Genomic DNA, 26,991 nt, shown 5'->3' with positions numbered 1-26,991 from the left:
TTTATATTGGGTATGATAGTTTCTGCCTTAATTTACTTGCACTGATTTGTTATTTAATGGTTCTCAGATTATACACTTTCTTAAGTCCTTGCTCGAGAGCTAACTTGCAGAATCTGTTGATTTGCTTTTACTCAGCACTCCCAAAATTTCTCCGATAAATGTTATGGGTTCTCTTTTGCTTTAGGACAGCTGGTACTCCACAGAGATTGCCCTTTAGTTTAAGAGACCTTACCTTTTGTTTCCCAATTAAAAATATTAGGAAAATTTTGGTCGGCTACTTGCACTAGAGAACATAGTTATTTTTGAAGAGAGGGACTCAATATATTGAATAAAGATCAAAGACTTTCAAGATTATTAAAGATATGATGATTTGGAGGGCACCTGGGTGTCTCAGTCAGTTAAGCATCTGCCTTTGGCTCAGGTCATGATCGCAGGGTCCTGGGCTCGCTCTCTCTCTCTCTTTCTCAAGTAAATAAATAAAATTTTAAAAAAAAGATACGATGACTTTCACTGGTCCCCAGAAAGTAGCAACTGAACTCTCTGTGGGTACCTCCAAAGTGAGGTCATGTGGGTGGCTCAGTTGGTTAAATATATTCCTTCAGCTCAGGTCATGATCCTGGGGGTCCTGTGCCAGTCTCCCTGCTCGGCTCCCTGCTCGGCTCCCTGCTCCCTGCTTCTCCCTCTCTCTCTGCCCCCTCCCCCTGCTTGTGCTCACTCACGTGCGCATGCACTCTCTCTCTCAAATGAATAAAAATAAAATCTTAAAAAAAAAACACAAAGTGAGATCATGTGGATAACAAGTTAATTGTAGAAATCCAAGTTCAGGACCTCTACGTTGTTTCAAAAGCGTAATATAAATGTCACACCCCCAACCCCTTGCCCAATTCCTGCTTCTAATAAAAATGCAGTCATAGTGTCTGGGTCCAAAAGTCATACACAAGGAGTTTATCGAATCCAGAAAATTTCTCTTTCTGATCTTCTTTCTGCTGAATTTTATCCCTTAGGATATGTAAAGTTTCTCTCCTGTGTCTGGGCTATCAGTAACTATTGTCGTATATGGAATCATCTCTTGTGGTTAAAACAAATTAAGAGAAAGAAATCCTTGCTGTATAATGTCAAATCAATAGAACACTCCTAGACTTTCCAAGAGAAACGTATAGCTTTGTTACCGGTTTGAAATGGTTTTTTTAAAAAGATTTATTTATTTAGAGACAGTGAGGGGGAGGAGGGGCAGAGGGAGAGGGAGAGAGAATCTTAAGCAGGGCTTAAGTGGGGCTCGATCTCACCACCCTGAGATCATGGCCTGAGCTGAAATCAAGAGTCGGTCGCCTAACTGACTGAGCCACCCAGGCACCCCAAGTTTGAAAAGTTTAGAGAGCCTCTTCGCTGTGATCTTTCATTGGCCACAGAAAAACATCCTGCTTCTGTCAAGAACAGGGTTTCAGGAAATGGAAACACAGCAGTCCCTCCTTGAGTTTTCATCAATGGCAGGTAGCTACTCCACTCTTTACCTTCTCAGTCCTATGCCATTACCTAAAGACTATACGAGAAGAAATATGATAAACTCTTAGAATCTAAAATAACTACATTAAGTTCTTTATTGGTGGACCTTCAGTGAAATTTTTGAAATTATATATTTTTTCTGCACTCATGTTTGGTCCATCTATTTTTTTCTTACCTTTAATGAATGGCTCACATCAGCAAAAGAACCTTTCAGAAGAGCTGGTGTCCACTGAGGACCCATTTGCAGCATTTCTTCTGTCCTTCGGTTGTATCATTATTACAAAAGCAAAGGTTATACTCTGAGCCTTTCCAGCTCCCGTTTGCCATCAGTGCAGAGGACCCAAGGGAACACTTTGTTTCTTCTACTTGTGGTAGTTATCTGCTGTCTTTCTTCCCACCAACACAAAAGAGCTGGTAAACAAACGATTTCAGGAATCAAGCTCCCACTCCTGGTTCCATTACTGTTCTTACAGTAATTAATGTCAATGTAACAAACAACATTTGAGGCTTTTCAATGAACTGGGTGCTGTCCAGCATAAAATGATAAGCAAGAACCAAGGATTTACCAACCAGAGGGGGAAATTTAAGCCCTGACTTTAAAAATGGATGTGAATTTTCCAAATTAATGTTCCAAATTAATGTTTCACAAGTATGGTACCCAGCACAGCAGACCTATCTGTGGAACTGGTTAAGGAATACAACTACCTGGGTTAACCTGCCAAACCTATTGAGTCAGGATCTCAGAGGGTAGAGTAAGCAAGTCATTTTTAATTGGTTCCTGGATTTTTCTTATGCCTACACAGTTTGAAAACCACTGATGTCCTGTAACTGCCCTGGACAGTTATAAAGGGAAATGATTCAAACACCATTGTTCAATTAATCCGTGTTAACACTCCAGCTGAAGAAGTTCTCATCTTGGGATCAGTTAAAATCCACCAGGGAACTTGATGTGAAATACAGACTCCTGGGTGTGACCCAGTCATTTCTTATTCAGTGGGTGGGGCCAGGGGCTGGAAATATACACTTTTAATGTGCATCCTAGTGAATCCAATACAGTTCGCTTGGTGGATAACATGTGGAAAAGCACTGACCTGTTGGATGGTGGTTGGCTGTAATCTCAGCAGTCTATTGAGAATGTGGAAACATTTAAGAAGTATTATTTTGTTAGGGGTGGCTGGAGCAAAATGGTGAGATGCCAGGCAAGGCAAGTCGTATTAACGGGCATGGATCACATAGTAAAATGTGACTCTCACTTAGTCCTGTGGTTTGAATTGCTGCAGCCAATTCACTGATTTATTTCAATTGACCATAATAAATTCCATCTGGATTAGAAAACTTAGACTTTAAAAAAAAGTTATACCATGTTCACTCAGACATGCCCTCTCATTGGAAAATGTAATCAAGGGGTGCCTGGGTGGCTCAGTCGTTAAGCGTCTGCCTTCGGCTCAGGTCATGATCCCAGGGTCCTGGGATCGAGCCCCGCATTGGGCTCCCTGCTCGGTGGGAAGCCTGCTTCTCCCTCTCCCACTCCCCCTGCTTGTGTTCCCTCTCTCGCTGTGTCTCTCTGTCAAATAAATAAAATCTTTAAAAAAAAAAAAGGAAAATGTAATCAATACACAGAATATAGATCAGAACACTCTTTCCTGAAATGGTGATTATCTCCATTTATTACATTTGCCCAGGTGGGATGAAAGTACAATAGGGTGTAGCAGGATTCTCTGCTGAAGTCATAAAAACCAAAAGCAAAGGAAAATCTTTATGGTAGCTTACATCATGTGTGAGGAACTCCATTGCTGTAAGGATGGACACTGAAGTCATTTTCCACTTACTACTCTAACGTAGCCAGAAGTCATCACAGGCCAAAGTCAAAGACTCCACAGAACCCTCACTAAATTTCTTGTGAATAAAATCTGCCATGCAGACTCAAAACAGAACCTTCTACAAATCCAATTATTAAAAGGGGGGGGGAAATTGTGGACATTTTAGATAAATTTATCCAAGAAGATCCAATTTGTTGCATGATTAACATGGACTATGAGAAGGAAAACATTTGACCGTGAAAACCAGTATTTAGCATGCTTCTGATTCATCCAGATTACAAAAGCTCTTAAATATCTTTCTGGAAGAACCAGAATGACCTTTGTTGAGAATGTCTCTCAGACACTGTATCCACATCATCAGTCCCAAATGTCAAAAAAGCTTTGAGGATTGATCTAACCTCCAAACTCTTCAGGACTGAAGTCCCACGCTACTGCAAGGCTGATCCTGCGGTGCAGAAAAAATGGTAGCTCAAAGGCAGAAATATATTAACTCGCCAGGCCAATACATGGACTTGACCTCCTTCCCTGATCACCTTCACTGGATTCCCAGAAGGCCTCTGAACATGGTCTTGCCTGATTCAAGAATATGAGACATGACTTCTATGACTACCTTAGATCAATTTCTTATGACCCAACAAAAGAGCCTAGGGTAGATCTCCAATGGAGGGAAGAAGCCTACTACTCAGGATTAAGGAGTAAATGCAAACATTCTTCGGGGGCAGAAGGGGTGAAGGGGACAGGCTCTGCTACTCTACTATGACTAAAACAGACTAATTTTCTCTGCTCCTAACCTTCCTAAACATTTAGCCTTACTTTTCCTCATTGCAAACAGCCCATGTCAATACTACAGAATTTCCTTTTGTCAAAACAGGTGGAAACCAAGATCATTTTGTTAAAATTATATTCTTTGAGAAAATGGAAAAATACCAGTTGAACCTAAGAGCTTGTGTGTGGAGGGGAAAGTAGAGACTGTTCCATTCGAACAATGGTAATAAAAGCTAAAACTGCCAGTGTTCTTTCCTTTTCCTTTATAAAGAAATTAGAATATTAAGAAATCAATTAAAATCCCATAAAAAGGACATTACTTATGTAATTCTTTTACTAGACAATAACTGCCATCGATATTGGAATGAGATTATGTAAAAGTTGTATTTGTTTTACCCATTACAAATTTGCCCAATTTGTTATTTTCTAATTATGTTTGCGCTGCTAAGAGCTATTGTTCCTTTGGGCCAGTTAACTAAGTTGTTTTGAACTTGTGCCCGTGAGACCTCCCTTGTAAAGGCTGGTGATTTTGCTGGTAATTTGTAAAGGTTGATAATTTTGCACTGAAAGCCATATTTCCCAGCCAAAAATGGAAAAAATCACCACATATAAACACGAAGCTGCCTTGTTGGCGGGGATGGGGGGCGGGCAGGATATGGATGACTCACTGTCACCCCTTCACACATGCAGGAAAAGCTCAAAATATACTCCTTAACTGATTATTAGAACTGATTTTTTCGAATGTTTATCAAATTAAGAGGAGCAGAAATTATACTAAGCTGACTGAATTGCCTGGAGTAAAACAAATGGCTCTTGAGTAAATACCTTCTTTGAGTGATACTATAAATAAAACCAGTTTTTGAGAATTGGGATGAGACAAGCCAGCAAAAACAAGAGCAATGTGATGGTGATGATGCTCTCTGCATATTGATTTATATTTATGTTTTAGCTGTTTGAAAAAGTCAAAGAAATTTGTCCAAACGTGCATGAGAAGATCAGAGCTATCTATGCAGATCTCAATCAGAATGACTTTGCCATCAGCAAGGAGGACATGCAAGAGCTTCTCTCCTGTACAAACATTGTCTTCCACTGTGCAGCTACTGTGCGCTTTGATGATCATCTGAGGTACATGCCCATTTCCCTCTCATGGTGGGTGTGTGTGTGTGTGTGTGTGTGTGTGTGAGAGAGAGAGAGAGAGAGAGCGTGCATGGCATGCATGTGTGCGTGTATATGTGTGTCAGTTTCTTTGTCATTTCTGTTAAAAAAAAAAGATATATGCAAATGATGAATCACTAAATTCTACCCCTGAAACTAACAACACACTATATGTCAACTAAATTGAATTTAAATAAAAAAATTTTTTTAAAGATACATTCTTAATGAAAAAAATTCAAAGGAGTAAAAATTCTCCAAAAATCTCGCCACCCAGAGATGACCATTTAATATTATGGAGAGCATCCATTCCAACTTTTCTTTTCACAACCATAATAAAATAGACTATGTTCAACTTCACCAAAAAATGGCATCATATTGATAATTTTTTAGCAACTTGCTCAGTTACATCTTTGGATATCTTTCATTGTCAATAGATATTCTTTATAATTTCTAATGACTGCATGACATTCCATTATACATGTATATAGTATACTCAACCAGTTCTGTATTGGTGGATATTTTTGGATTGTTCTAATTTTTCACTGTTATAAACAATGCTTCAGCGAACATCTCTGTGCTTACATTTTTTTTATACCACTGTGCGCTTTACTTTGGGCAAATGTCCAGAAGTAAAATTGTTAGAGATGTAGCAGCTGTGCCCAGGTTATACATGGTAAATGATACATTGTTTTCCACAAAGGTGGTATTGATTTACATTGTCCCAGTGCACATGAATGCTCATTTCTGACACCCACAGCCATACTATGTATTTCTATATTTTTAATGCTGCCAATACAATGGAAATTACATTGTGTATTTTGATTTTGGTTTTATTGATAATTAGAAAAGTTGAAGATGTAGAAATGCTGATTGGCATTTTATTCTTTTGTGAAATGCCTATTCGTGTTCTTTACATGTTTTTCTACCAAAACATTTTTTTTCTTGTCAATTTTAAGACTTGTTGGAATAGTTAGCATATTGATTTTTTTTGTCTTTTATAAAGGCTCAAAATATTTTAAATTTATCATTTGTCCTCAACTATTTTTATTATTTATGCAGTTATTCATAATTTCTTCTACAATTGTTATTGCTTCATTTTCACCTTAAATCTTTAACCCATTTAGAGTTTATTTGCCTATAAAGAGAAATAGGAAAATTCTATAAAAAGGAAAAGTGATGTGGGTGTGAATGTAGAGTAGCTTTTGAAAAATTTCTAACAGATGGCTACTTCTTGAGCAACATTTATTAAATGATTTGCTTTTACTCTTTATTTAAATGAAGCTCTTATAATATACTGAATTTCCATTGTTGGACTCTTTATTTTGTTCCATTACTTAGACTTTCTCTTCCAACACCACAGTATTTTATTACAGTAATTTTTTTTATTAGACAAGTATACACACATCATTCTCTTTTTATACAATTTTCCTGACTATTCACATCTGCTTATCCATCTTGATTAAACTTAAGATAATTTTTTCAACTTCTTAAAAAGTTAGGAATTTGATTAGGACTACCTTGAATATGTCACCTAATTTAGAAAAGCTTAACATATTTAAAACATTGGCTCTTCCTAAGAATAATATTGTTTATTCAATATTTCTATAACCCTTAATGAAGTTTTATCATTTTTTTGTATATAGTCTGTTCATTTATTCTTAACTTGATATATTTTTTAAATGTTCAGTTTGAGTATGTGCCTTTCTTCCACTGTATTCTCCAATGTTTTCCTTTAACACAACTTTTATAAACGGACACTTTACTGAATGAATCATTGCATGTCCCAGGGTGGTTTTTTTTTAGCTCTTTTGTTTCCCAGATATACAATTATGTAATCTGATACGGATTTTCGTGACTGCCTTTGCAACTCTTATATCTGTTAATTCATTTTGTTTTCCTCTCTCATTACCGGGTGGAAGTTCAGAGCAGTACTAACTAATGGTAGTGATTGCAGGCATTCTTCTTGGCCCTGACTTTAAAAGCAGTGCTCCTAAATTTTCACCATTGAACATGATACAGGCTAACAAAGGGAAAGGGATATATTTTAATAATTTATTCTTCTTTTAATGAATTTTTTTTAAATTAGAGATGGATACTGAATGTCATTTTAAAACTTTTCAAAATGCATATAGAGGATCATTTAGTTTTTCTCTTTTTTATGCTCTTTTTTAGTTAGATTAATAGGGTTCCTGATATTGTATAAACCATGTATTTCTAGAATGAACCATTTGTCATCACATATTGTGCTTATATAACTTGGTGTTCTAGTAGCTAAAACTTAGGATTTTGACATCGATTTTTAGGTCTGACCTGGACATTTGCAATAGAAATTTCTATTTCTCATTCTCCATCCACTGTTGCTCTCCTACAGTTCATTTGAATTTTGCAGCTTCTTGAGTTAGATGCTCAATTTATGTATTTTTATATATTTTTTAAAGATTTTATTTATTTATTTGACACAGAGAGAGAGAGACAGTGAGAGAGGGAACACAAGCTGGGGGAGCAGGAGAGGGAGAAGCAGGCTTCCCACAGAGCAGGGAGCCCGATGCGGGGCTCGATCCCAGGACCCTGGGATCATGACCTGAGCCGAAGGCAGCCGCTTAATAGCTGAGCCACCCAGGCACCCCTATTTTTATATATATATATATTTTAATTTATTCATTCGAGACACAGAGATACAGAGAGAGAGAATATAAGTGGGGGAGAAGCAGAGGGAGGGGAAGAAGCAGGCCCCCCGCTGAGCAGGGAGCCCAATGCAGGGCTGGATCCCAGGACCCTGGGACCACGACCTGAGCCGAAGGCAGACGCTTAACCATCTGAGCCACCCAGGCGCCCCTATTTCTATATTTTTAATGGCTGCTTAAGAAACCCCTTTATACATTCAGAGGATTATGATTTTTTTTCCTTCCAGCTGATTTAGAACCAAACCATCTCTATATGCAATATGAACAATGCTTCAATGAATAGGATTTATGTGCACAGAATGCATCATCACCATATAACACCTTGCAGGCATCGCGTTACTGTGTAGCCACGACCCATGCTTTTCTTTTGGGTCCTTTGGTGCAGCCACAGAAATCAGATGGACATGCCAGTTATTGGAGTAGGTGAAGTTCTAGCAAGGCAGGATGCCAAGTTGCCTCACTGTACTTCCTTCTGCTTTACCTCCTGCAGACATGCCGTGCAACTTAACGTCACTGCCACCCAGCAGCTCTTGCTTATGGCCAGTCAGATGCCCAAGCTTGAAGCCTTCATACATATCTCCACCGCCTTTTCAAATTGTAACCTGACGCACATCGATGAGGTCATCTACCCGTGCCCTGTGGAGCCAAAAAAAATTATCGACTCCTTGGAGTAAGTTGGGTCACATGAGGGGGTCAGGCGATGGGCAGGTGGTCGTTCTCTGTGATTCTTTGTAGTCATTCATTAATGAGGTAACAAGGCGAGACACCTGAAACAGCATGCTTGGCAAAGGTGCTAGCTTTCGCTACCCGATCCCTGCTGTTCCCTTCATGCTAGCCTGGGGAGGGAGTATAGTGCTTGGTGATGGGGAGTACAGGCATGGATAAATGCCACAGAAGAGTTTTTTGGAATAGTTTGGGATCGTACTAGGTGCACGGGAATGTTTTCCATAGAGGTGGTTTTTCATTTCTTACTGAACTCCGCATGGTCACTAAAGGAAGTAGAGTGTACAGTGTAAAAGTGAAGAAGAAAGCTTTCAGCATCAGACCTTCCTATCTGTGTGACCTCAAGTGAGTTCCTTGGCCTCTCTGTGCCTCAGTTCCTTCATTTGTGAAATGGGGCTGATAATAGTGCTCATCTTGTAGTGATGATAAATTGAGTCATATAAGGCAGTCACTGTGTTCAGGAGTGTTTAATAACAGTTAATCAAAAGGTTAATAAGGAAGAACTCATAGGTAAGCGGAAATCCTCCCAGGTCTGGTAGGAAGTGCGAGTCTCTTGGTCTAGGAGGCTGAGATACGCTTTCCTTATTGTCCTGTTGTGGAGGAAAAATAACAGTCTAGCATCTTTCTCTTCTTGCCTACTAACAGGAACCACTTTGTTCTTAGAACATGGCCCTGGTCTCAGAATAAGTATGTTTTTGTTTTTTCCATCTTCATTCTTCTGCTCAATTTACCAAGTTTACCATGTTTAAAAAAAAAAAAAACTGCAAAAGAAAGTATTACATCAGAGAAAATAGACTACTTCCCGTGAAATTTGTCAGATGTTAATTTCATGTAATACTGTATCTCTCTTTAAGATAGACTCTTTAAAATGAAGCTTAGCTAAATCAAGAGCTCATTCCCATCAGGGCAAACATTTTTATTTCCTACAGCTCTGAGAATAGATATTTTTACCTGTTATTTTTAAATATCCAGGACAAAGAAGAGTGAAAGTCATCTAAAGAAACTGGAGGTTACCTCAAGTCGCTAATAAGCAATGATTTGCTTAAGTGATGCAAAGGAACCTTCCGAGTGCAGAGCTTGTCGGCAGAGTTGGAGAAAAGATGCTCTGATGCCCTAAGTCGGTACAGGAGAGTGGATGTGGAAAGCCTCAGTGTGTTTTCAGATAGAATCGATTTGTTTCGGTTAGCTGCCCTCTCATAGTGCTGTCTCTTGGTCAGTGTAGTGCTTACATATTTGCTATGCCCAGGAAAACGGGCAGACCTGCTTTGATTCCAGACTCTGCTGCTGCTGAGATTCCAGAGCCTTCCTCTACTGCTGACCTGTCTAGCCCCTGACAGATCACAGCATGATGTGAGGCAGTACAGAAGTCTGGCAGAATTTGCCAGAGAAAAGACACAGGAAATGAAGATGCAGTTCACCCACGGTGAGGGGCTTCTCCAGGTCCTCTGTAGTACTTCCTCCCTCCCAAACTGTGTCCAGACTCTACTCCAGATCCAGGACCCCTAGATCTCCAAGAAGAATAAACTCACCTCCCAGAAGAGGAGTTGATTTCTCTTCAGGTGCTCAGCACTTGCCATCTTTCCCCACACTCCGTGTCCCCTGGTAAAAGCAGGTGATTGCTTCATGATTTATGATCAAATCGTAATTGACATTTATATAAAACCCATGTCTGTCATTTACTGCTCCCCAAGGAGTATAATTATTTTGAAAAATATGCAGCCAAACAGAACTAAAAATGAAATAAATTTTGTCTCAAAAGAATACACTTTGCATGCAATTAAGGAACCAAGGTTTTTGTTGTTGTTGTTGTTTTTTAAGCAGGGAAAAGTCATAACCACAATTTATTAACTCAGAATTCTATATTCAGGACCACCGGTCCAGCCTCATCTCCATCAGCCCTCCCTTTACATGTGTGCTGCAGTCACACTGAAGTCATTACTCCTCTCCCTCATGCCTCTCTGCCTTGGCTTATGATGGTTCTGTTTCTAGAAACTACCTCCACCTCTGCTTCCCTGGGTAATTCTGACTCTGACATCAGAGCTCTCCCCTGGAAGCTGCTGGGCTGAGGCAGCCTTCCCTGGGGCTCCCATGGGAGCCCATGCCCATCTTTATCATTGCTCTTCCCCGGGTTATTCGAAATATCTGGTTGTTTGTGTTCTCTTTTGGCAATGAGTTTGGCGAAGGAAGGGAATGTCTCTTGCTCCTTCTTGCTTTCAGTGCCAGCACATGGTAGGGACTCCAATATGTGCTGAATGAATGAAATGTTGTTGATGGAACGAGATGACCATTGTTCACACTATTCCAGCTGAGGTTTGTTTGTTGGTTGGTTTAGACAAACATGAAAATAGATGGCAGAATTCCAGAGCAAGCTTGTTCTAGTTGGGGATGTGAAGTCCTATGTGTAAAATGCCTCTATGTCCATGTCTTATCCCTATTTCTGATGGTCCATTTTTTCCTCTTAGACTTCTAATAGAACCTCTGTGTTAAGTCTGGAGTCATGCTTTGAATAAAGCCTAGCAACCCTTCATTAGCTACACTGTTGTTTGTGACAGTTTGAACAACCCCTATGTCAGATGGAATTTTTGGAAGTTTTAGAATAACAAACAGCATTAAAGTTATTCTGAATAAATATCAATTCACCTAAATTTAGTTACTTTGATTTAAGAAAATATGTTTTCTCTGATTTCTATTTTGTAATCAACCTGTGGTTACAATAAAATTATTTTCCAAGATTTTTAGGTTTCCATTTCCCTTGGAAGTTTTTGTTAACGGTGGCCTCATGGCATCTAGGAGCTGTCATTGTTCTTGGTATTCCAGGGGTCCTCATCTTTTTAGAAAGGAACCAGGTGTTAGACTATAAGATGATCTTGAGGCTGTGCTCTGGGCTTTGTGATCTCAAGAAAATCACCCATGTGGATGTGTTAATTAACTAGATGGGGGGCGGGGGCAGGTGGAATCCTTCCACACTGTATATCAAATCATGATAATGTACACTTTAAATATCTTACCACTTTGTCAATTATACCTCAGTAAAGCTGGGAGAAAAAAGAATTAAAAAAAAAAAAAAGAAAATCACTCAAGACAAAGTAAAATAAACCTTTCTTTTCCCCAAAAACCAGTTTAATGAGAATTCCCGTTCAATAAAAGAGGATTTTTTTTTTTAATTATTGTTAAAAGAGGATTTGCACTTTTTGCCAGGACCTTTTTCAATTGCGTAGGCCCAAGTGATAGCGCTCACTGTTGTTCGTAAAGGCATTGGGCTGGTGAACCCAAACCTGACAACTACAAGCCCTGCCCCTTCCCCTTCAGGCCACCCCACTTGTGTCCTTCCACAGCCCAAGACTGCCAGGCCTCAGCTCCCTTCCTTCAGCCCATATCTGAAAACTTCCAGAATTCCCTTGGTCCTGAACCATGGCTGAAAGGTGAAATTTGATTGTGTTAGTATAAACTTTTAGGATGTTAGCATAACCACATTTTAATAATAACCCCAATTAGGTGTCAATGCTTCTTATTGGTATGACAAGCATGGCCATGAATCAGCATTAAAAAACAGGCTTCTCGGTTGCCTGGGTGGCTCAGTTGGTTAAGCGACTGCCTTCGGCTCAGGTCATGATCCTGGAGTCCCGGGATCGAGTCCCGCATCGGGCTCCCTGCTCAGCGGGGAGTCTGCTGCTCCCTCTGACCCTCCTCCCTCTCGTGCTCTCTGTCTCTCATTCTCTCTCGCAAATAAATAAATTAAATCTTTAAAAAAAAAAAACAGGCTTCTCTAGCTCTCACACCTGCCCGTGTCCGATGTCCTCGTCCCAACTCCCACAGGCATTTTATCGTAGCATTGTGCCACCATTCTTACCCGTCTCCCCATCTTCGTATTTCTAGCTTCTACGGTTGGGGATTTTTACCTTCAGAAACTCCTGTGCGTACATGGATGAGGGATTACCAATGAAATTCCAGTTTTCCAGAATAACAGCTTAAGTAGAATGTTTATTTTTATTTTTATTTTATTATGTTAATCCCCATACATTACATCATTAGTTTTAGATGTAGTGTTCCATGATTCATTGTTTGTGCATAACACCCAGTGCTCCATGCAGAACGTGCCCTCCTCAATACCCATCACCAGGCTAACCCATCCTCCCACCCCCCTCCCCTCTAGAACCCTCAGTTTGTTTTTCAGAGTCCATCGTCTCTCATGGTTCGTCTACCCCTCCGATTTCCCCCCCTTCATTCTTCCCCTCCTGCTACCTTTGACAGAGAGAGCAAGAGAGCACAAGCAGGGGGAGCAGCTGAAGGAGAGAGAAGAGCAGGCTCCCCATGGAGCAGGGAGCCTGATGCAGAGCTCGATCCCAGGTCCCTGGGACCATGACCCGAGCCAAAGGCAGAAGCTCAACCATCTGAGCCACCCAGGTGCCCCTAGAATGTTTATTTTTAAAAAATGCACATAACTAACCAGGAAAGATTACTGCTTTCCATCTTTTTCAAGCTAAGTTAACTGCTCTTACAAGAGAGAGGAAGGAGTTTTGCACCTACAGAAAAACTTGAAATAACTAGTAGTATTTACTGCTTTATTTAGTTAGCCTCCTTAAATCAATCTAGTACATATGCATTAAGAAGGGAGGGACAGCTGTGCGTCATCACTGAGCAATTACTGTGAGTAAAGACACTTTGACAGACGTTCAGTCCCTTACCATAATATTGGAGGGGTGGTGCTATGTATCATCGCTACTGTGCTAATTAAGGAACAGAAGCTCCGAAAGGCTAAGTAACTCTTCGGAAGCCTCTCAGCTAGTAAGTTACAGGGACACCATTTTTCTCCATGGCCACATGATTCTGGTCACATGGCTCTTTTTGGTACTCCCACATACTCAGCAGCGTGAGAGATTCAAAGGTGCTTTCTTAAAATATAGACTGTGTTCTCAAGGAGCTCACAATGAAACACAAAATAGAACAGGGTAGCATTATATATGGAGTGTGGTAGAGGAAGTGGGACCTAGTGAGTTAGATGGAGATGGAGACAGGCACAGGACCTGGTCCTGGGAGAGGAGGTGCAGTGGGGAGAGGTGAGATGGGGGCTCATATTAGGCACAGCCACGGGAGCAGGAAGACCAGGGGCATGTTTGGGATATGGCCGTCCATCCACTTGGGCAGCACTGATGTTACGTGTAGGGAAGCTGTCAGAGGTCCAGCTAGGAAGATGGGCTGGGGCCATACTGAGATTTTGAATGCCGTGTGGAGGACTGTATTTAATTCTATAGGCAATGGGGATCCACAGCAGGAGGGTCGTGTGTGTGTGTGTGTGTGTGTGTGTGTGTGTATGTAGGGGGTTGGTTTTGGTTGGTTGATGATTCCATTTTGTTTTCATCAAAAAAAGACTTGGACAAAAGTGGGCTTTAGGAACGTTAGTATGGGGTGCCTGGTTGGCTCAGTCATTAAGCATCTGCCTTTGGCTCAGGTCATGGTCCCAGGGTCCAGGGATCAAGCCCCGTATCGGGCTCCCTGCTTCGCGGGAAGCCTGCTTCTCTCCCACTCCCCCTGCTTGTGTTGCCTCTCTTGCTGTCTCTCTCTCTCTGTCAAAAAATTAATAAAATCTTAAAAAAAAAATAGGAACGTTAGTATGGTCATGGGGGAAGGGGGTTAAATTGCCATGGGCAGTCGCCAGAGGCGGACAGCCATGACCTGCCATGTTGTGGGGTGGAGACCTAGAACTGGGGTGTGGCAACAGGTACAAAAAAACACCTCTGTGTTTGGGGACAGAAAAACCAATGGGACACAGTAACTGCTTTCCACCTGGCCTTGCACACAGCTGCTAATTGACTGTCAGATTCCATCTCTAGTGCCAGGGATTTAATTCCTTTAAAGCTCAAGTCAACTGACAATTTTACTCCAAAAAGCGATGCCTTTCTGAGAGCTAATCCCTATTTGTTCAAGCCTTATATTTGTGGAATGGCGTCCTTTCAAATTGGCGATTCCCCTATTTGCCTGACCATAACAATCACCACTCCACTGGTTAAAAATCAAGATGATCAAGCTGTCATCCCTGAAGATTGATTTGGAGGTTCTAAGATGGTACCAGGGAGCTGGATTTTTGTCATAGGTCCCACATAAGTCTTACTGATGAGCAGGCAAGTTTGGGGAAAAGTACCTCAAAGTGCTTTTTCATTTAACGGCTCTCCCTTGACATGGGGTTCATTCATATTCTAGTCACTGATGTGCCCTGGCCTCCCCACTCTCCTCACTTGGCCCAGCCATTCCTAGAGGCTTTCATCAATGAAAACTTCCCGATAGATTTGTACCTACTAAAAATCATGCTCTTGAAGCTACCTGGTGTCTAGAAGCACAATCTGCCATGTGAAAAAGAAAAGATGTTTTGTTAATTTTATTTTACTATGCTATGTTAGTCACCATACAATACATCATTAGTTTTTGATGTAGTGATCCATGATTCATTGTTTTTGTATAACACCCAGTGCTCCATGCTGTATGTGCCCTCTTTAATACCCATCACCGGGCTAACCCATCCCCCTACCCCCCTCCTCTCTAAAACCCTCAGTTTGTTTCTCAGAGTCCATAGTCTCTCATGGTTCATCTCCCCTTCCGATTCCCCCCCTTCATTTTTCCCTTCCTTCTCCTAATGTCCTCCATGCTATTCCTTATGTTCCACAAATAAGTGAAACCATATGATAATTGACTTTCTCTGCTTGACTTATTTCACTTAGCATAATCTCCTCCAGTCCCATCCCATGTTGATGTAAAAGTTGGGTATTCATCCTTTCTGATGGCTGAGTAATATTCCATTCTATACATGGACCACATCTTCTTTATCCATTCATCTGTTGAAGGGCATCTCAGCTCTTTCCACAGTTTAGCTATTGTGGACATTGCTGCTGTGAACATTGGGGTGCATATGGCCCTTCTTTTCACTACATCTGTGTCTTTGGGGTAAATACCCAGGAGTACAATTGCTAGGTCATAGGGTAGCTCTATTTTTAATTATCTGAGGCACCTCCACACTGTTTTCCAAAGTGTCTGTACCAACTTGCATTCCCACCAACAGTGTAAGAGGGTTCCCCTTTCTCCAAAACCTCTCCAACATTTGTTGTTTCTTGCCTTGTCAATATTTGCCATTCAAACTGGTGTAAGGTGGTATCTCAATGTGGTTTTGGTTTGAATTTCCCTGATGGCTAATGATGATGAACATTTTTTCATGTGTCTGCTAGCCATTTGTATGTCTTCTTTTAAGAAGTGTCTGTTCATGTCTTCTGCCCATTTTTGCAAATATCTTCTTCCATTCTATGGGTTGCCTCTTTGTTTTGTTGACTGTTTCCTTTGCTGTGCAGAAGCTTTTTATCTTGATGAAGCTCCAAAAGTTCATTTTTGCTTTTGTTTCACTAGCCTTTGGAGATGTATCTTGAAAGAAGTTGCTGTGGCCAATGTCGAAAAGGTTACTGCCTACATTCTCCTCTAGGATTTTGATGGATTCCTGTTTCACATTGAGGTCTTTCATCCATTTTGAGTTTATCTTTGTGTATGGTGTTAGAGAATGGTTGCGTTTCATTCTTCTGTATATAGCTGTCCAATTTTCCCAGCACCATTTATTGAAGAGACTGTCTTTTTTCCATTGCATATTTTTTCCTACTTATTTGACCATAGAGTTGAGGGTCCACATCTGGGCTGTCTATTCTGTTCCATTGGTCTATATGTCTGTTTTTATGCCAGTACCATGCTGTCTTGGTGATCACTGCTTTGTAATACAGCTTGAAATCAGGCAACGTGATGCCCCCAGCTTTTTCTTTTTCAACATTTCCTTGGCAATTTGGGGTCTTTTCTGGTTCCATACAAATTTTAGGATTGTTTGTTCCAGGACTTTGAAAAATGTCATTGGAATTTTGATCGGGATGGCATTGAAAGTATAGATTGCTCTGGGTAACACAGACATTTTAACAATGTTTATTCTTCTGATCCATGAGTGTGGAATGTTTTTCCATCTTTTTGTGTCTTCTTTAATTTATTTCATGAGTGTTCTGTAGTTCCTAGAGTATAGGTCCTTTACCTCTTTGGTTAGGTTTATTCCGAGGTATCTTATGGTTTTTGGTGCTATTGTAAATGGAATCGTTTCTCTAATTTCTCTTTCTACAGTTGCATTGTTAGTGTATAAGAAAACTGATTTCTGTGCATTGATTTTGCATTGATTTTGTATCCTCACACATTACTGAATTGCTGTATGAGGTCTAGTAATTTGGGGGTGGAGTCTTTTGGATTTTTGACATAAAGTATCATGTCATCTGTGAAGAGAGAGTTTGACTTCTTCTTTGCCAATTTGAATACCTTTTATTTCTTTTTGTTGTCTGACTGCTGTTGCTGGGACTTCTAGTACTATGTTGAACAATAGTGGCGAGAGTGGGCATCCTTGACTCTTCCTGATCTTAAGGGAATGGCTCTCATCTTTTCCCCATTGAGGATGATATTTGCTGTGGGTTTTTCATAGGTGGATTTTATGAACTTGAGGAATGTTCCCTCTATCCCTATACTCTGAAGAGTTTTAACCAGGAAGGGATGCTGTATTTTGTCAAATGTTTTTTCTGCATTGAGAGGACCATATGGTTCTCTCTCCTCTTATTAATGTGTTCTATCACATTGATTGATTTGCGAATGTTGAACCACCCTTGCATCCTGGAGATAAATCCCACTTGGTCGTGGTGGATGATCCTTTTAATGTATTGTTGGATCCTATTAGCTAGGATTTTGTTGAGAATTTTGGAATCCATATTCATCAGGAATATCAGTTTGAAATTCTCCTTTTTGATGGGGTCTTTGCCTGGTTTGGAGATTAAGGTAATGCTGGCCTCATAGAATGAGTCTGGAAGATTTCCTTCTGTTTCTATTTTTTGAAACCACTTCAGTAGAATAAATATTATTTCTCCTTTGAATGTTTGGTAGAATTCCCCAGGGAAGCCATCAGGCCCTGGACTCGTTTTTTGGGAGATTTTTGATCACTGCTTCAATCTCGTTACTGGTTATTGGCCTCTTCAGGTTGTCAATTTCTTCTTGTTTCAGTCTTGGCAGTTTATAGATTTCTAGGAAGGCATCCATTTCTTCCAGTTGCTTAATATATTGGCATATAGTTGTTGATAATAATTTCTAATAATTGTTTCTATTTCCTTGGTGTTAGTCATGATCTCTCCCCTTTCATTCATAATTTTATTAATTTGGGTCCTTTCTCTTTTCTTTTGGGTAAGTCTGGCCAGTGGTTTATTGATCTTATTAATTCTTTCAAAGAACCAGCTTCTAGTTTTGTTGATCTGATCTACTGTGTTTTTGGTTTCTAATTCATTGATCTCTGCTCTAATCTTAATTATTTCTCTTCTGATGCATGGCTTAGGCATCGTTTGTTGCTTTTTCTCTAGTTTTTTAAAGTGTAAAGTTAGTTGGTGAATTGGGGATTTTTCTATTTTTTTGAGTGAGGCTTGGATGGCTACGTATTTCCCCCTTAGGACCACCTCTGCAGTATCCCATAGGTTTTGGACTGATGTGTTTTCACTCTCATTGGTTTCCATGAATTGTTTAAGTTCTTCTTTGATTTCCTGGTTGACCCAAACATTCTTGAGCAGAGTGATCTTTAGCTTCCAACTGTTTGAATTTCTTCCAAATTTTTTCTTGTGATTGAGTTCCAGTTTTAAAGCATTATGGTCTGAGAATATGCAGGGAATAATCTCAATCTTTTGGTATCGGTTGAGACTTGATTTGTGACCCAGTATGTGGTCTCTTCTGGAGAAAGTTCCATGTGCACTCAAGAAGAATGAGTATTCTGTTGTTTTAGGGTGGAATGTTCTGTATATATCTATGAGGTCCATCTGGTCCAGTGGGTCATTCAAAGCTCTTGTTTCTTTGCTGATTTTCTGCTTAGATGATCTGTCCTTTGCCAAGAGTAGAGTATTGAGGTCTCCTACAATTAACATATTGTTATCTATATGACTCTTTATTTTGGTTAACAGTTGGCTTATGTAGATGGTTGTTCCCATGTTGGGGACATAGATATTTACAGTTGTTAGATCTTCTTGTTGGATAGACCCTTTAAGAATGATATAGTATCCTTCTGTGTCTCTAACTACAGTCTTTAGCTTAAAATCTAATTTGTCTGATATAAGAATTGCTACCCCAGCATTTTTTTTTTTAAGATTTTATTTATTTATTTGACAGAGAGAGACACAGTGAGAGAGGGAACACAAGCAGGGGGAGTGGGAGAGGGAGAAGCAGGCTTCCCACAGAGCAGGGAGCCTGATGCAGGGCTCGATCCCAGGACCCTGGGATCATGACCTGAGCCGAAGGCAGACGCTTAACAACTGAGCCACCCAGGCACCCGCTACCCCAGTTTTCTTTTGAGGTCCATTGGCATGGAAGATGGATCTCCATCCCTTCACTTTCAGTCTGGATGTTTCTTTAGGTTCAAACTGAGTCTCTTGTAGACAGCATATGGATGGGTCCTGTCTTTTTATCCAATCTGCAACCCTGTGCTGTTTTATGGGAGCGTTTAGGCCATTCACATTGAGAGTGATTATTGAAAGATATGAATTTATTGTCATCATGTTGCCATATGAAGTCCTTGTTTCTATAGATTGTCTCTGTAAATTTCTGTTCTATATCATTCATGGGGTCTTTCTCCTTTTATAGAACCCCCCTTAATATTTCTTGCATGGCCACTTAGTGGTCACATATTCTTTCAGTTTCTGGCAGTCTTGGAAGCTCTGCATCTCTCCATCCATTCTAACTGACAGCCTTGCTGGATAAAGTATTCTTGGCTGCATGTTCTTCTCGTTTAGTACCCTGAATATGTCTTGCCAGCCCTTTCTGGGTTGCCAGGTCTCTGTGGATAAGTCTGACATTATTCTGATGTTCCTCCCTCTGTACGTAAGGAATCTCTTCCCCCTAACTGCCCTTAAGATGGTTTCCTTGGTTCTAAGATTTGCGAGTTTTACTGTTACATGCCGGGGCGTTGGCCTGTTTTCCTTGATCTTGGGAGGGGTCCTCTCTGCCTCTAGGACTCGAATGTTTGTATCATTCCCCAGATTAGGGAAGGTCTCAGCTACGATTTGCTCAAATATATCTTCTAGTCCTCTCTCTCTCTCCACCCCCTCAGGGATCCCAATAATTCTGACATTGGAACATTTCATGGTGTCACTTATTTCTCTGATTCTGTTTTCATGGATTTTGAGTTGTTTCTCTCTGGCCTCCTCTTTCTCCTTCTTTTCTATCCATTGGTCTTCTAGATCACTAATTCGTTCTTCTGCCTTGCTTACCCTAGCTGTTAGATTATCTAGATTGGATTGGATCACATTGATAGCATTTTAAGTTCTGCCAGTTCAGCTTTCATTTCTGCCCTTAGAGACTCTATGTTGCCATTAATCGATTTCTCCATTCTAGCTATTATCTTCAGAACTCCTACCCTGAAGTCCATTTCCGACATCTTGGTTATATCTGTATCCATTTGTAAATCTGTGGCAGATGTCACAGTCTCTGAGTTTTTCCTGTTTGGGGGGTTCCACCTCCTAGTCATTCTGTTGAGGGATAATTGAGGGAATGTACAGAGTCCAAATTATCAACCACAATCCAAGCAAGATGCACCTGTTTTATAGGGACCTTAGGGTTGTCAGCCTCTTGTTCTCCCAGCCTGTCTTCTGGGGGAGGGGCCTGCGGTGCTTTTACTCAGGCAACCCTGTTTGGGCAGAGTTGCCCTGCCTGCTGTGGGGGAGGGATGGGCTCAGTGAAAACTGTTTTTTTGGGGGCTTTTGTTCTCTGGTGGCTTTCCACATCTCTTCCAAGAATCAGAGCAGAAGAGATCATTTCCAACCCTCTGCCTTAGAGCAGAGAGATCGCAGTCTGCTCTTCAGTGAGCTCTCCAGACCACACTATCTCCATTTCTGTCTGTGCTGCTATAAACTGTAGTGTCCTGGGTTGTGTGCCCCTCAGCAGCACTCCCAGTCCTCGCCTCCAGGTCGAGGCACGGGGGAACGTCTCTGCCCTTTGTGCTTCTAAAGCCACCAGCTGCCCCCAGTCCGGGTTTTAGTCAGGGGGGCTGACCTAAAGTCCTTTCCCCGCCGCTACCAGTCTGCGAGTCTTTTCCCTGCCTCCAGCGCGGGGGGCTATCACTCACCATTGGTGTAGGATCGCCACAGCTCCCTCTGCCTTCCATTTATATTCTGATATCTGCCCACTGAATCAAGGCTCCCTGCTTCATACCTTGAAACCAACCGCCTGCCATATTCTGTCTGTAGAGATCCAGATCTATCTTCTTACATCTCAGGCTGATTTCGTTGGTGTTCAGAGTGTTCTGGTAGATATCCAGCTCAATTCCAGGGACTGGTTGGAATAGGGTCCCCTAGTCCTCTGCCATATTTCTCTTCTCCACCAAGAAAAGGTGTTTTTGATCAAACACTGACAGCAGTCAGCTGCAGCAGAAATAGGAAAGGAAGTCAGATGTTGGAAAGTAGTCTTGCCCAGGTGCTGATGAACATGTTGTTAATACTAAGAAAGTGTATCTATTCCAGGGGAAAGGAAAACACTCATTTTGATATTTGTGGATTTACTGTCAGGATTGTATAGGCTTAAGATGGCATCTAAGCTGCTGACAAACAGAAAATTCTGTGTACTTTTAATGTTATTGGGCTTTAAATACAAGTCAGAGCCGAGTAAGACTGTTTCCTAGACAGACTGAATAATTTTTACATTATCAGGCCATTGGAGGCCAGAATAGGTGCTCAGTAGAAGTCTAGAGGGAAATGCAGAGGCCAGTTCATGACGAGCACTAGACACAGGTTTACCCTTCTCCCCAGTAAAAAGTTTAAATTTACTCTGAAGGCAACTCTGCCATGTTGAAATTAGTTAACAGACTTCCAGCTTCTCAACACTTGTCATCACTGCCAACTGGATATTTTAACTTCCAATTTTGCTTCATTCTCTACAAACACATCCCTTCCTTCCCTCCTTCCCTTCCTCCCTCCCTCTCTTCCTTCCTTCCTTCTTTCCCACAGTTTCCCTCCAACCCCACCTCCTCCTGAGTTCACCCGGGCTCTCCTGCCAGTGACCATCTCAACTTCCCAAAACATTACTCAGAACACAGACTGGCCAATCAAGACTGTGGTGTGGGAGAGCCCTCACGGACTGAATAAGGGAGCAGATGCCTAGGTGCAGAAAGTGATTGGACACGGAGAGAAGAAACATAATCCCTGCTCTCTGGGACTCATTATAAAATGGGGAAACTGACACATGAGCAAGTACCTGCAAGAATCAAGGGAAGAACCTAATTCAGATGAGAGAAGGAGAGAGCAAACATGACCATGAAGCAGAATGTCCAGTACTTACTCTGTAGAAAGCTTCACCTGATACACCACTAGTCTTGCCCTGCTTGTTGCCTAAGAAAACTAGGATGAAAAATACACACTCCTCTTGCTGTTTCATTTAGTAAATACCAAAATTATGAAATTTTTAATGATATTAGGAGGTTGATTCTGTAAATTTAGCACACCCCCCCCAGAAAAAGATAGTAATATTTACAGGAAATTGTGTGTACATTGCTTTCTGAAATCTTCACTAACTTTTTGCTTCTTTTGAAGCAATGTAAGTAGAAGTTTAGAACCTGGGACCTATGGGTTCAAAACATCTCAGGTAACCCGAAGAGCATTTGTTTAATTTTAGAAATGTACTTTTATTTATAGAGTGTCTTTTCTCCATGCCAACTTATTTACTGTTTTTAAAACAAACAGAACAAACAGAAGCAAATCACACTCTGGTAAACAAAAGCATGAACTGATTATAGGTCCCCAAAAGGGTATCACTTAAGCAGTGCATGTGTGTGCTTCTTACACCAATGTCCTCTTTGAACCCAGGAAGTGGCTGGATGAGGTGGGCCCAGGGCTGTTTGCCTGCAGCAGAAAAGATAACCAACTATTACTTTTGTAGATACATGCCTGTTGGTTGTTTTACCAAACATAAAAATGCCTTCGGTTTATTGGCACATTTTGCTCTATCAAATAGCTTTAAGTGTAGTTGTGAATATTCCTGTTTGTTCTCATGATAACCTGAAAATAAGAACAGCTATAATGATCACCATTTTTCATCAGTAAAAACTGAGGAATCGAGAAGATAATTCAGTGGAAAACAAGCAGAGCCATGAATAGTAGAGGCAAGCCATTTACAGAGCACTGCAACTTCTTTTGCAGTTGTGTTCTTAGAAATCTATGAAACCAGCGTTTTCTTAAAAATATTTATTTATTTATTTATTTATTTATTTATTTATTTATTTATTTATTTTTGAGAGAGTGTGTGAGCCTGATCTGGGGGAAAGAGCACAAAGGAAGAGGGAGAGAGAGAACCTCAAGCAGACTCCCTGCTGACTGTGGAGCCTGGCCCTGAGATTGTGCTGAAACCTAGAGTCAGATGCTCAACTGACTGAGCCACCCAGGTGCCCTAAAACCAACATTTTCTAAGATAAGCTAACTCACCAAGCTTGGTAAAGCCTCTAAGTGTTACCCTTTCCATGCACACCAACATCAATGACAACAGCTGGTCCCAGCCATGTGACGTATCATCTTAGTGCATGCCTATGTTCTGATGTGTTCTTAGAATTTGTTTCTTTACAGCCTTATTGAAACCAGGCTGTATTTCTCCTGACCCAGTTTCTGCAATCTGTGTGTGTTTGCAGGTGAAAGAAAATGGTCTTAGGTCAGTTTGACCATCAAATAAGATGTCGACCATCACTGTCGACCATCAAATAAGATGAGGGAAAGGTAACATCATCATAAAATGGAGAGGTGCCTTCATTATCCCACACACTTCATCCCAAATGTCAGGTGGCCATATAATTAGAAAATCTTCCATTTTCCTAAGTATTTGGAGTTGCTTTTGTTCTAGGAACTTCTCAACCTTTCCCTATTTGATTTAAATCAAAAGACATCTAGAAAAGTATCTAGAAAACACTCAGCACTAATAGCAGCAAAGCAAGGAAAACCAAAACATTATAGACAGTGCTCATGTCCCACTCCAACATCAAATCAGCATTATTAAAATTGAGAGTTGTGTTTCTTTTCTTTTTTTTTTTTTTTTAAGATTTTTATTTATTTATTTGAGAGAGAGAGACACAGCGAGAGGGAACACAAGCAGGGGGAGTGGGAGAGGGAGAAGCAGGCTTCCCATGGAGCAGGGAGCCCAATGCAGGGCTCGATCTCAGGACCCTGGGATCATGACCTGAGCCGAAGGCAGATGCTTAATGACTGAGCCACCCAGGCGCCCCAAGAGTTGTGTTTCTGAATAAGTATTGGCATAAGCATATTGTAAATGTTCAATAATTTGTCATGGGAGAAAAGTGGTAATAGCTAAGATTTTTCTACAATCAAAATAGTATGACTGAGCTCAGTCCTTTAAAGTAGGAATAAATGTACCAAGCACATCGATTATAAAAATCACACTAACAAATTTAGGTAGCCTAATTTTTAAAAAACTATATTATAAAAAATGGTTAACCAAATAGATCTGCCAGTTAAGAGAAACATTAAATATTTGACAATGATTTTATTGCTTTCTTCAAGAAGTGCAGATAGACTTTGGGATTATCAAAAGGGTGCTGACATCTTTAAAAAAGAGATTAGATGGATGTCATGGTAACTCACTCATGATACATGTCTTTTTGTCAGTAGAGGTGTTCAACCATCACTATTAAAGCTGCTTCAGAGTACTATAATCACTACTCTTGACAGACTATTAATAGCTACTAGAGAACTTCAGAATTTGTGGGAAATCTCTGGAAATAATTACCAAACTATTACCATAGACTGTAAATATAGCTCCAAAATGCATTTCATAGATTTGCTAAAACAGATTGTAAGTCTGCCAAATGTTGTTGCTTTTATTTGTTGAGGCAGAGAATGGAATTTAAAAGTGAAAAGCTAAGGGTTGCAAGATTGGTACAGTAGGTGTGAATTGGACAGCACTGGTGAGTGGGGCCGCCCCCGAAGCACATGGGGTGACAGCCTCTAAGCTCCATGAACAAAGCACGTGGCATGCTAGGGGCACGGCGGGCACCCACCAATGTCCCCATGGGTGTACTAGTGAGCCAGTTAGAGAGAAAATATTGAGGATAATTAGAGATCGTGTGTAATAAAGTAGTAGATGGCATGGCTATTCAATTTATCAATCTAGGTGGGAGGAAGCTGGACTCAAGTGATAAGACTGGGTGTAGCTGTGCTGAGCCAAGAGCTCATTCAGTGTGCAGGATTTGGATGGATGCCCACTCAGCCTTGGTATCTTGTGACTGTTCTGGATTCCAGAACTCAAGTGAGAAAGGGAAGGTCTTGTTTGATTGTGTTGTGTTTTGGGGTTTTTCTTTTTTTTTTTTTTTTTTTTTTTGTCTATTGTCTAACATATGTTACTAGAATTCTTTTTGACTCTGACTACCCTTAGGTGGTTAGATGATGCTATTATTGATGAGATCACACCCAAGCTGATCGGGGATCGGCCCAATATTTACACGTACACCAAGGCCTTGGGAGAGATGGTGGTGCAGCAGGAGAGCGAGAACCTAAACATTGCCATCATAAGGCCCTCCATTGTGGGAGCAACCTGGCAGGAGCCTTTCCCGGTAAGCCCACTCGCCTGGATTCCTTGCTTTGCTTCCAAACCAGCGTCTTTCTTGCCCAGTTACTTTCCGAAGAGGTCCTTTTCGCTCTCTCTCTCTCTTCTCAGAATGTATAGCTGAGTGCAGCATACCAAATACGAACCCATTATATTAGTACAAAATTCCACATTTGGTTCAGGATTTATCCAGGATGAGGCTCCTCTGGAGGTTACACTACCTATCCTAGAGTTGGGTGGAGGTCTTAAATTAGCTTCTCATTAACCGTTGTCTGAAAATTCCCATGGGATAGTTTTAGTTCTTCACTTCCCCACTTTTAGTTTAAATATACCAGAATGTTCTTGATGGCCAAATCGGTAGTATTACAACCATCAGGGTAAATAAAAATCACAAAGTTAACAGAAGGTTCTCAGATTAGGAATAATTTTTTGCATCTGTATACTGCTCTATCCTTTTGAAAGTACACTGAATTATACCATCTTTTTTAAAGGAATTCTGTGAAGCTTTAGGACCAAAAAAATTTAGCTCTAGGGCTTACTGAAAATGCAGCCTCTTGAGCAGTCTCATCTGTAAAACTGGGCTAATGCTATTTTAGCCCAATACTGGACCCACTTTGGAGAGCTGATCAAATGAGACTGTGTACGAGTGTTTAGTGTAGTGCCTGGTCCCTAGTAGAATATTAAGCCCTCCATCTTCTCTTTTCTCCCTCCTCTCCTATTTACACATACATTTTGACTTTTACAGATAAACAGACATAATAAGGTCAACTGACTTGCTTAGGGCTTAGTAGACAAACTCAAGAAGACGTTTTCCTCCAACTGCTCCAGAACATATTCTTCCTGTGAACATCTCTGAGCAAGCCAATACAAATAGGATATGGATGCTATGACTTTTCAAATTTTCAAGAAATGGATCCTTCCTACAAATCATGTTTGATATGTAGTGTTCCCCTGGAGAGTAAAAATCAGGCCCGAGTGAAGAAAAGTGATGGTTAATGAATTGGTTAGCAAGTTATGATATTAAGACAAGGTTCCGTTTAACCTCTAAGATGTCATAAAACAACCTGAAACTCCCGATGACTCCTCCCAGGAAAAAAAGATGCTGGCAGAATTTTCATTCTTGCACAAGTGCAGAAATATCTAGTGCTTTGCCACTGATCTTTGTTTGTGATCTTAGATATATTGGATTAGACTGGGGTCTCAGTGCTCATGTTTGAAACTTACAAAGATCAGACTGTAGATGTTGCAGATGTATTATAATTTTCTGACACGTGTAACTAATAGAGATCTTTTTTTCTTTTAGGGTTGGGTTGATAACTTACATGGACCTAGTGGCCTCATTATTGCGGTATGTATGTATAATAATGTAGAAATAAGTCCTTGAAAGGTAGTGGAGGAATGGTAACAAAATGCCTAGTAGTTGGTTTAGCTTCATTGATCCCAAACCATAAATGTTACTTTAGTAATTAACTACTATTGAAGCCACTTAATCTCAATTTTGCTGAGTGGGAAATAGAGGCATGATGAAATTACTTTTATTATTTGTAGATTTTATTATCAGGAAAACAGAGGTACTGTGATATCATCAGTTACTATTTAGGAGTTTTGTTTTTGGAAAGTCTGAGCATCAAGGACCATGTGTGCATTTCCCTTTGATTACCACAAGATGGGAGTGTTTCCTCCTTTTCACTATTTATTAATCGCTTGAATTAGTATAGCAAATT

The 26,991-nt window shown here is 40.5% G+C and overlaps 1 protein-coding gene and 1 long non-coding RNA gene across 4 annotated transcripts in view; one reads left to right on the top strand and one right to left on the bottom strand.

The window, feature by feature from the left end:
* The window catches only part of LOC135364447 (uncharacterized), an 18,298-nt gene extending 7,653 nt beyond the window's left edge, over positions 1–10,645 (bottom strand). Inside the window, exons 1-3 of the long non-coding RNA XR_010411563.1 lie at positions 10,180–10,645; positions 8,409–8,563; positions 1,679–1,914 (exon numbers count right to left, since the gene is read on the bottom strand). This is a non-coding gene — a long non-coding RNA (uncharacterized LOC135364447). The remainder of the gene's footprint in view (positions 1–1,678; positions 1,915–8,408; positions 8,564–10,179) is intronic.
* The window catches only part of FAR2 (fatty acyl-CoA reductase 2), a 144,555-nt gene that overhangs the window by 96,828 nt on the left and 20,736 nt on the right, over positions 1–26,991 (top strand). For all 3 annotated transcript variants that reach the window (XM_064591457.1, XM_064591459.1, XM_064591458.1), the window contains 4 exons: positions 5,038–5,213; positions 8,418–8,597; positions 25,097–25,274; positions 26,571–26,615. In XM_064591457.1, coding sequence (XP_064447527.1) covers positions 5,038–5,213; positions 8,418–8,597; positions 25,097–25,274; positions 26,571–26,615 — 579 coding nt within the window. The remainder of the gene's footprint in view (positions 1–5,037; positions 5,214–8,417; positions 8,598–25,096; positions 25,275–26,570; positions 26,616–26,991) is intronic.

Source organism: Mirounga angustirostris, unplaced genomic scaffold (genome assembly GCF_029215605.1).
Source record: "Mirounga angustirostris isolate CCGP_5_RB_7025 unplaced genomic scaffold, mMirAng1.0.hap1 SCAF_5, whole genome shotgun sequence".
In the NCBI taxonomy this organism is placed as follows: domain Eukaryota; kingdom Metazoa; phylum Chordata; class Mammalia; order Carnivora; family Phocidae; genus Mirounga; species Mirounga angustirostris.
The sequence above is the reverse complement of the archived record's forward strand: the minus strand, read 5'-3'. Positions and strand labels throughout refer to the sequence as shown.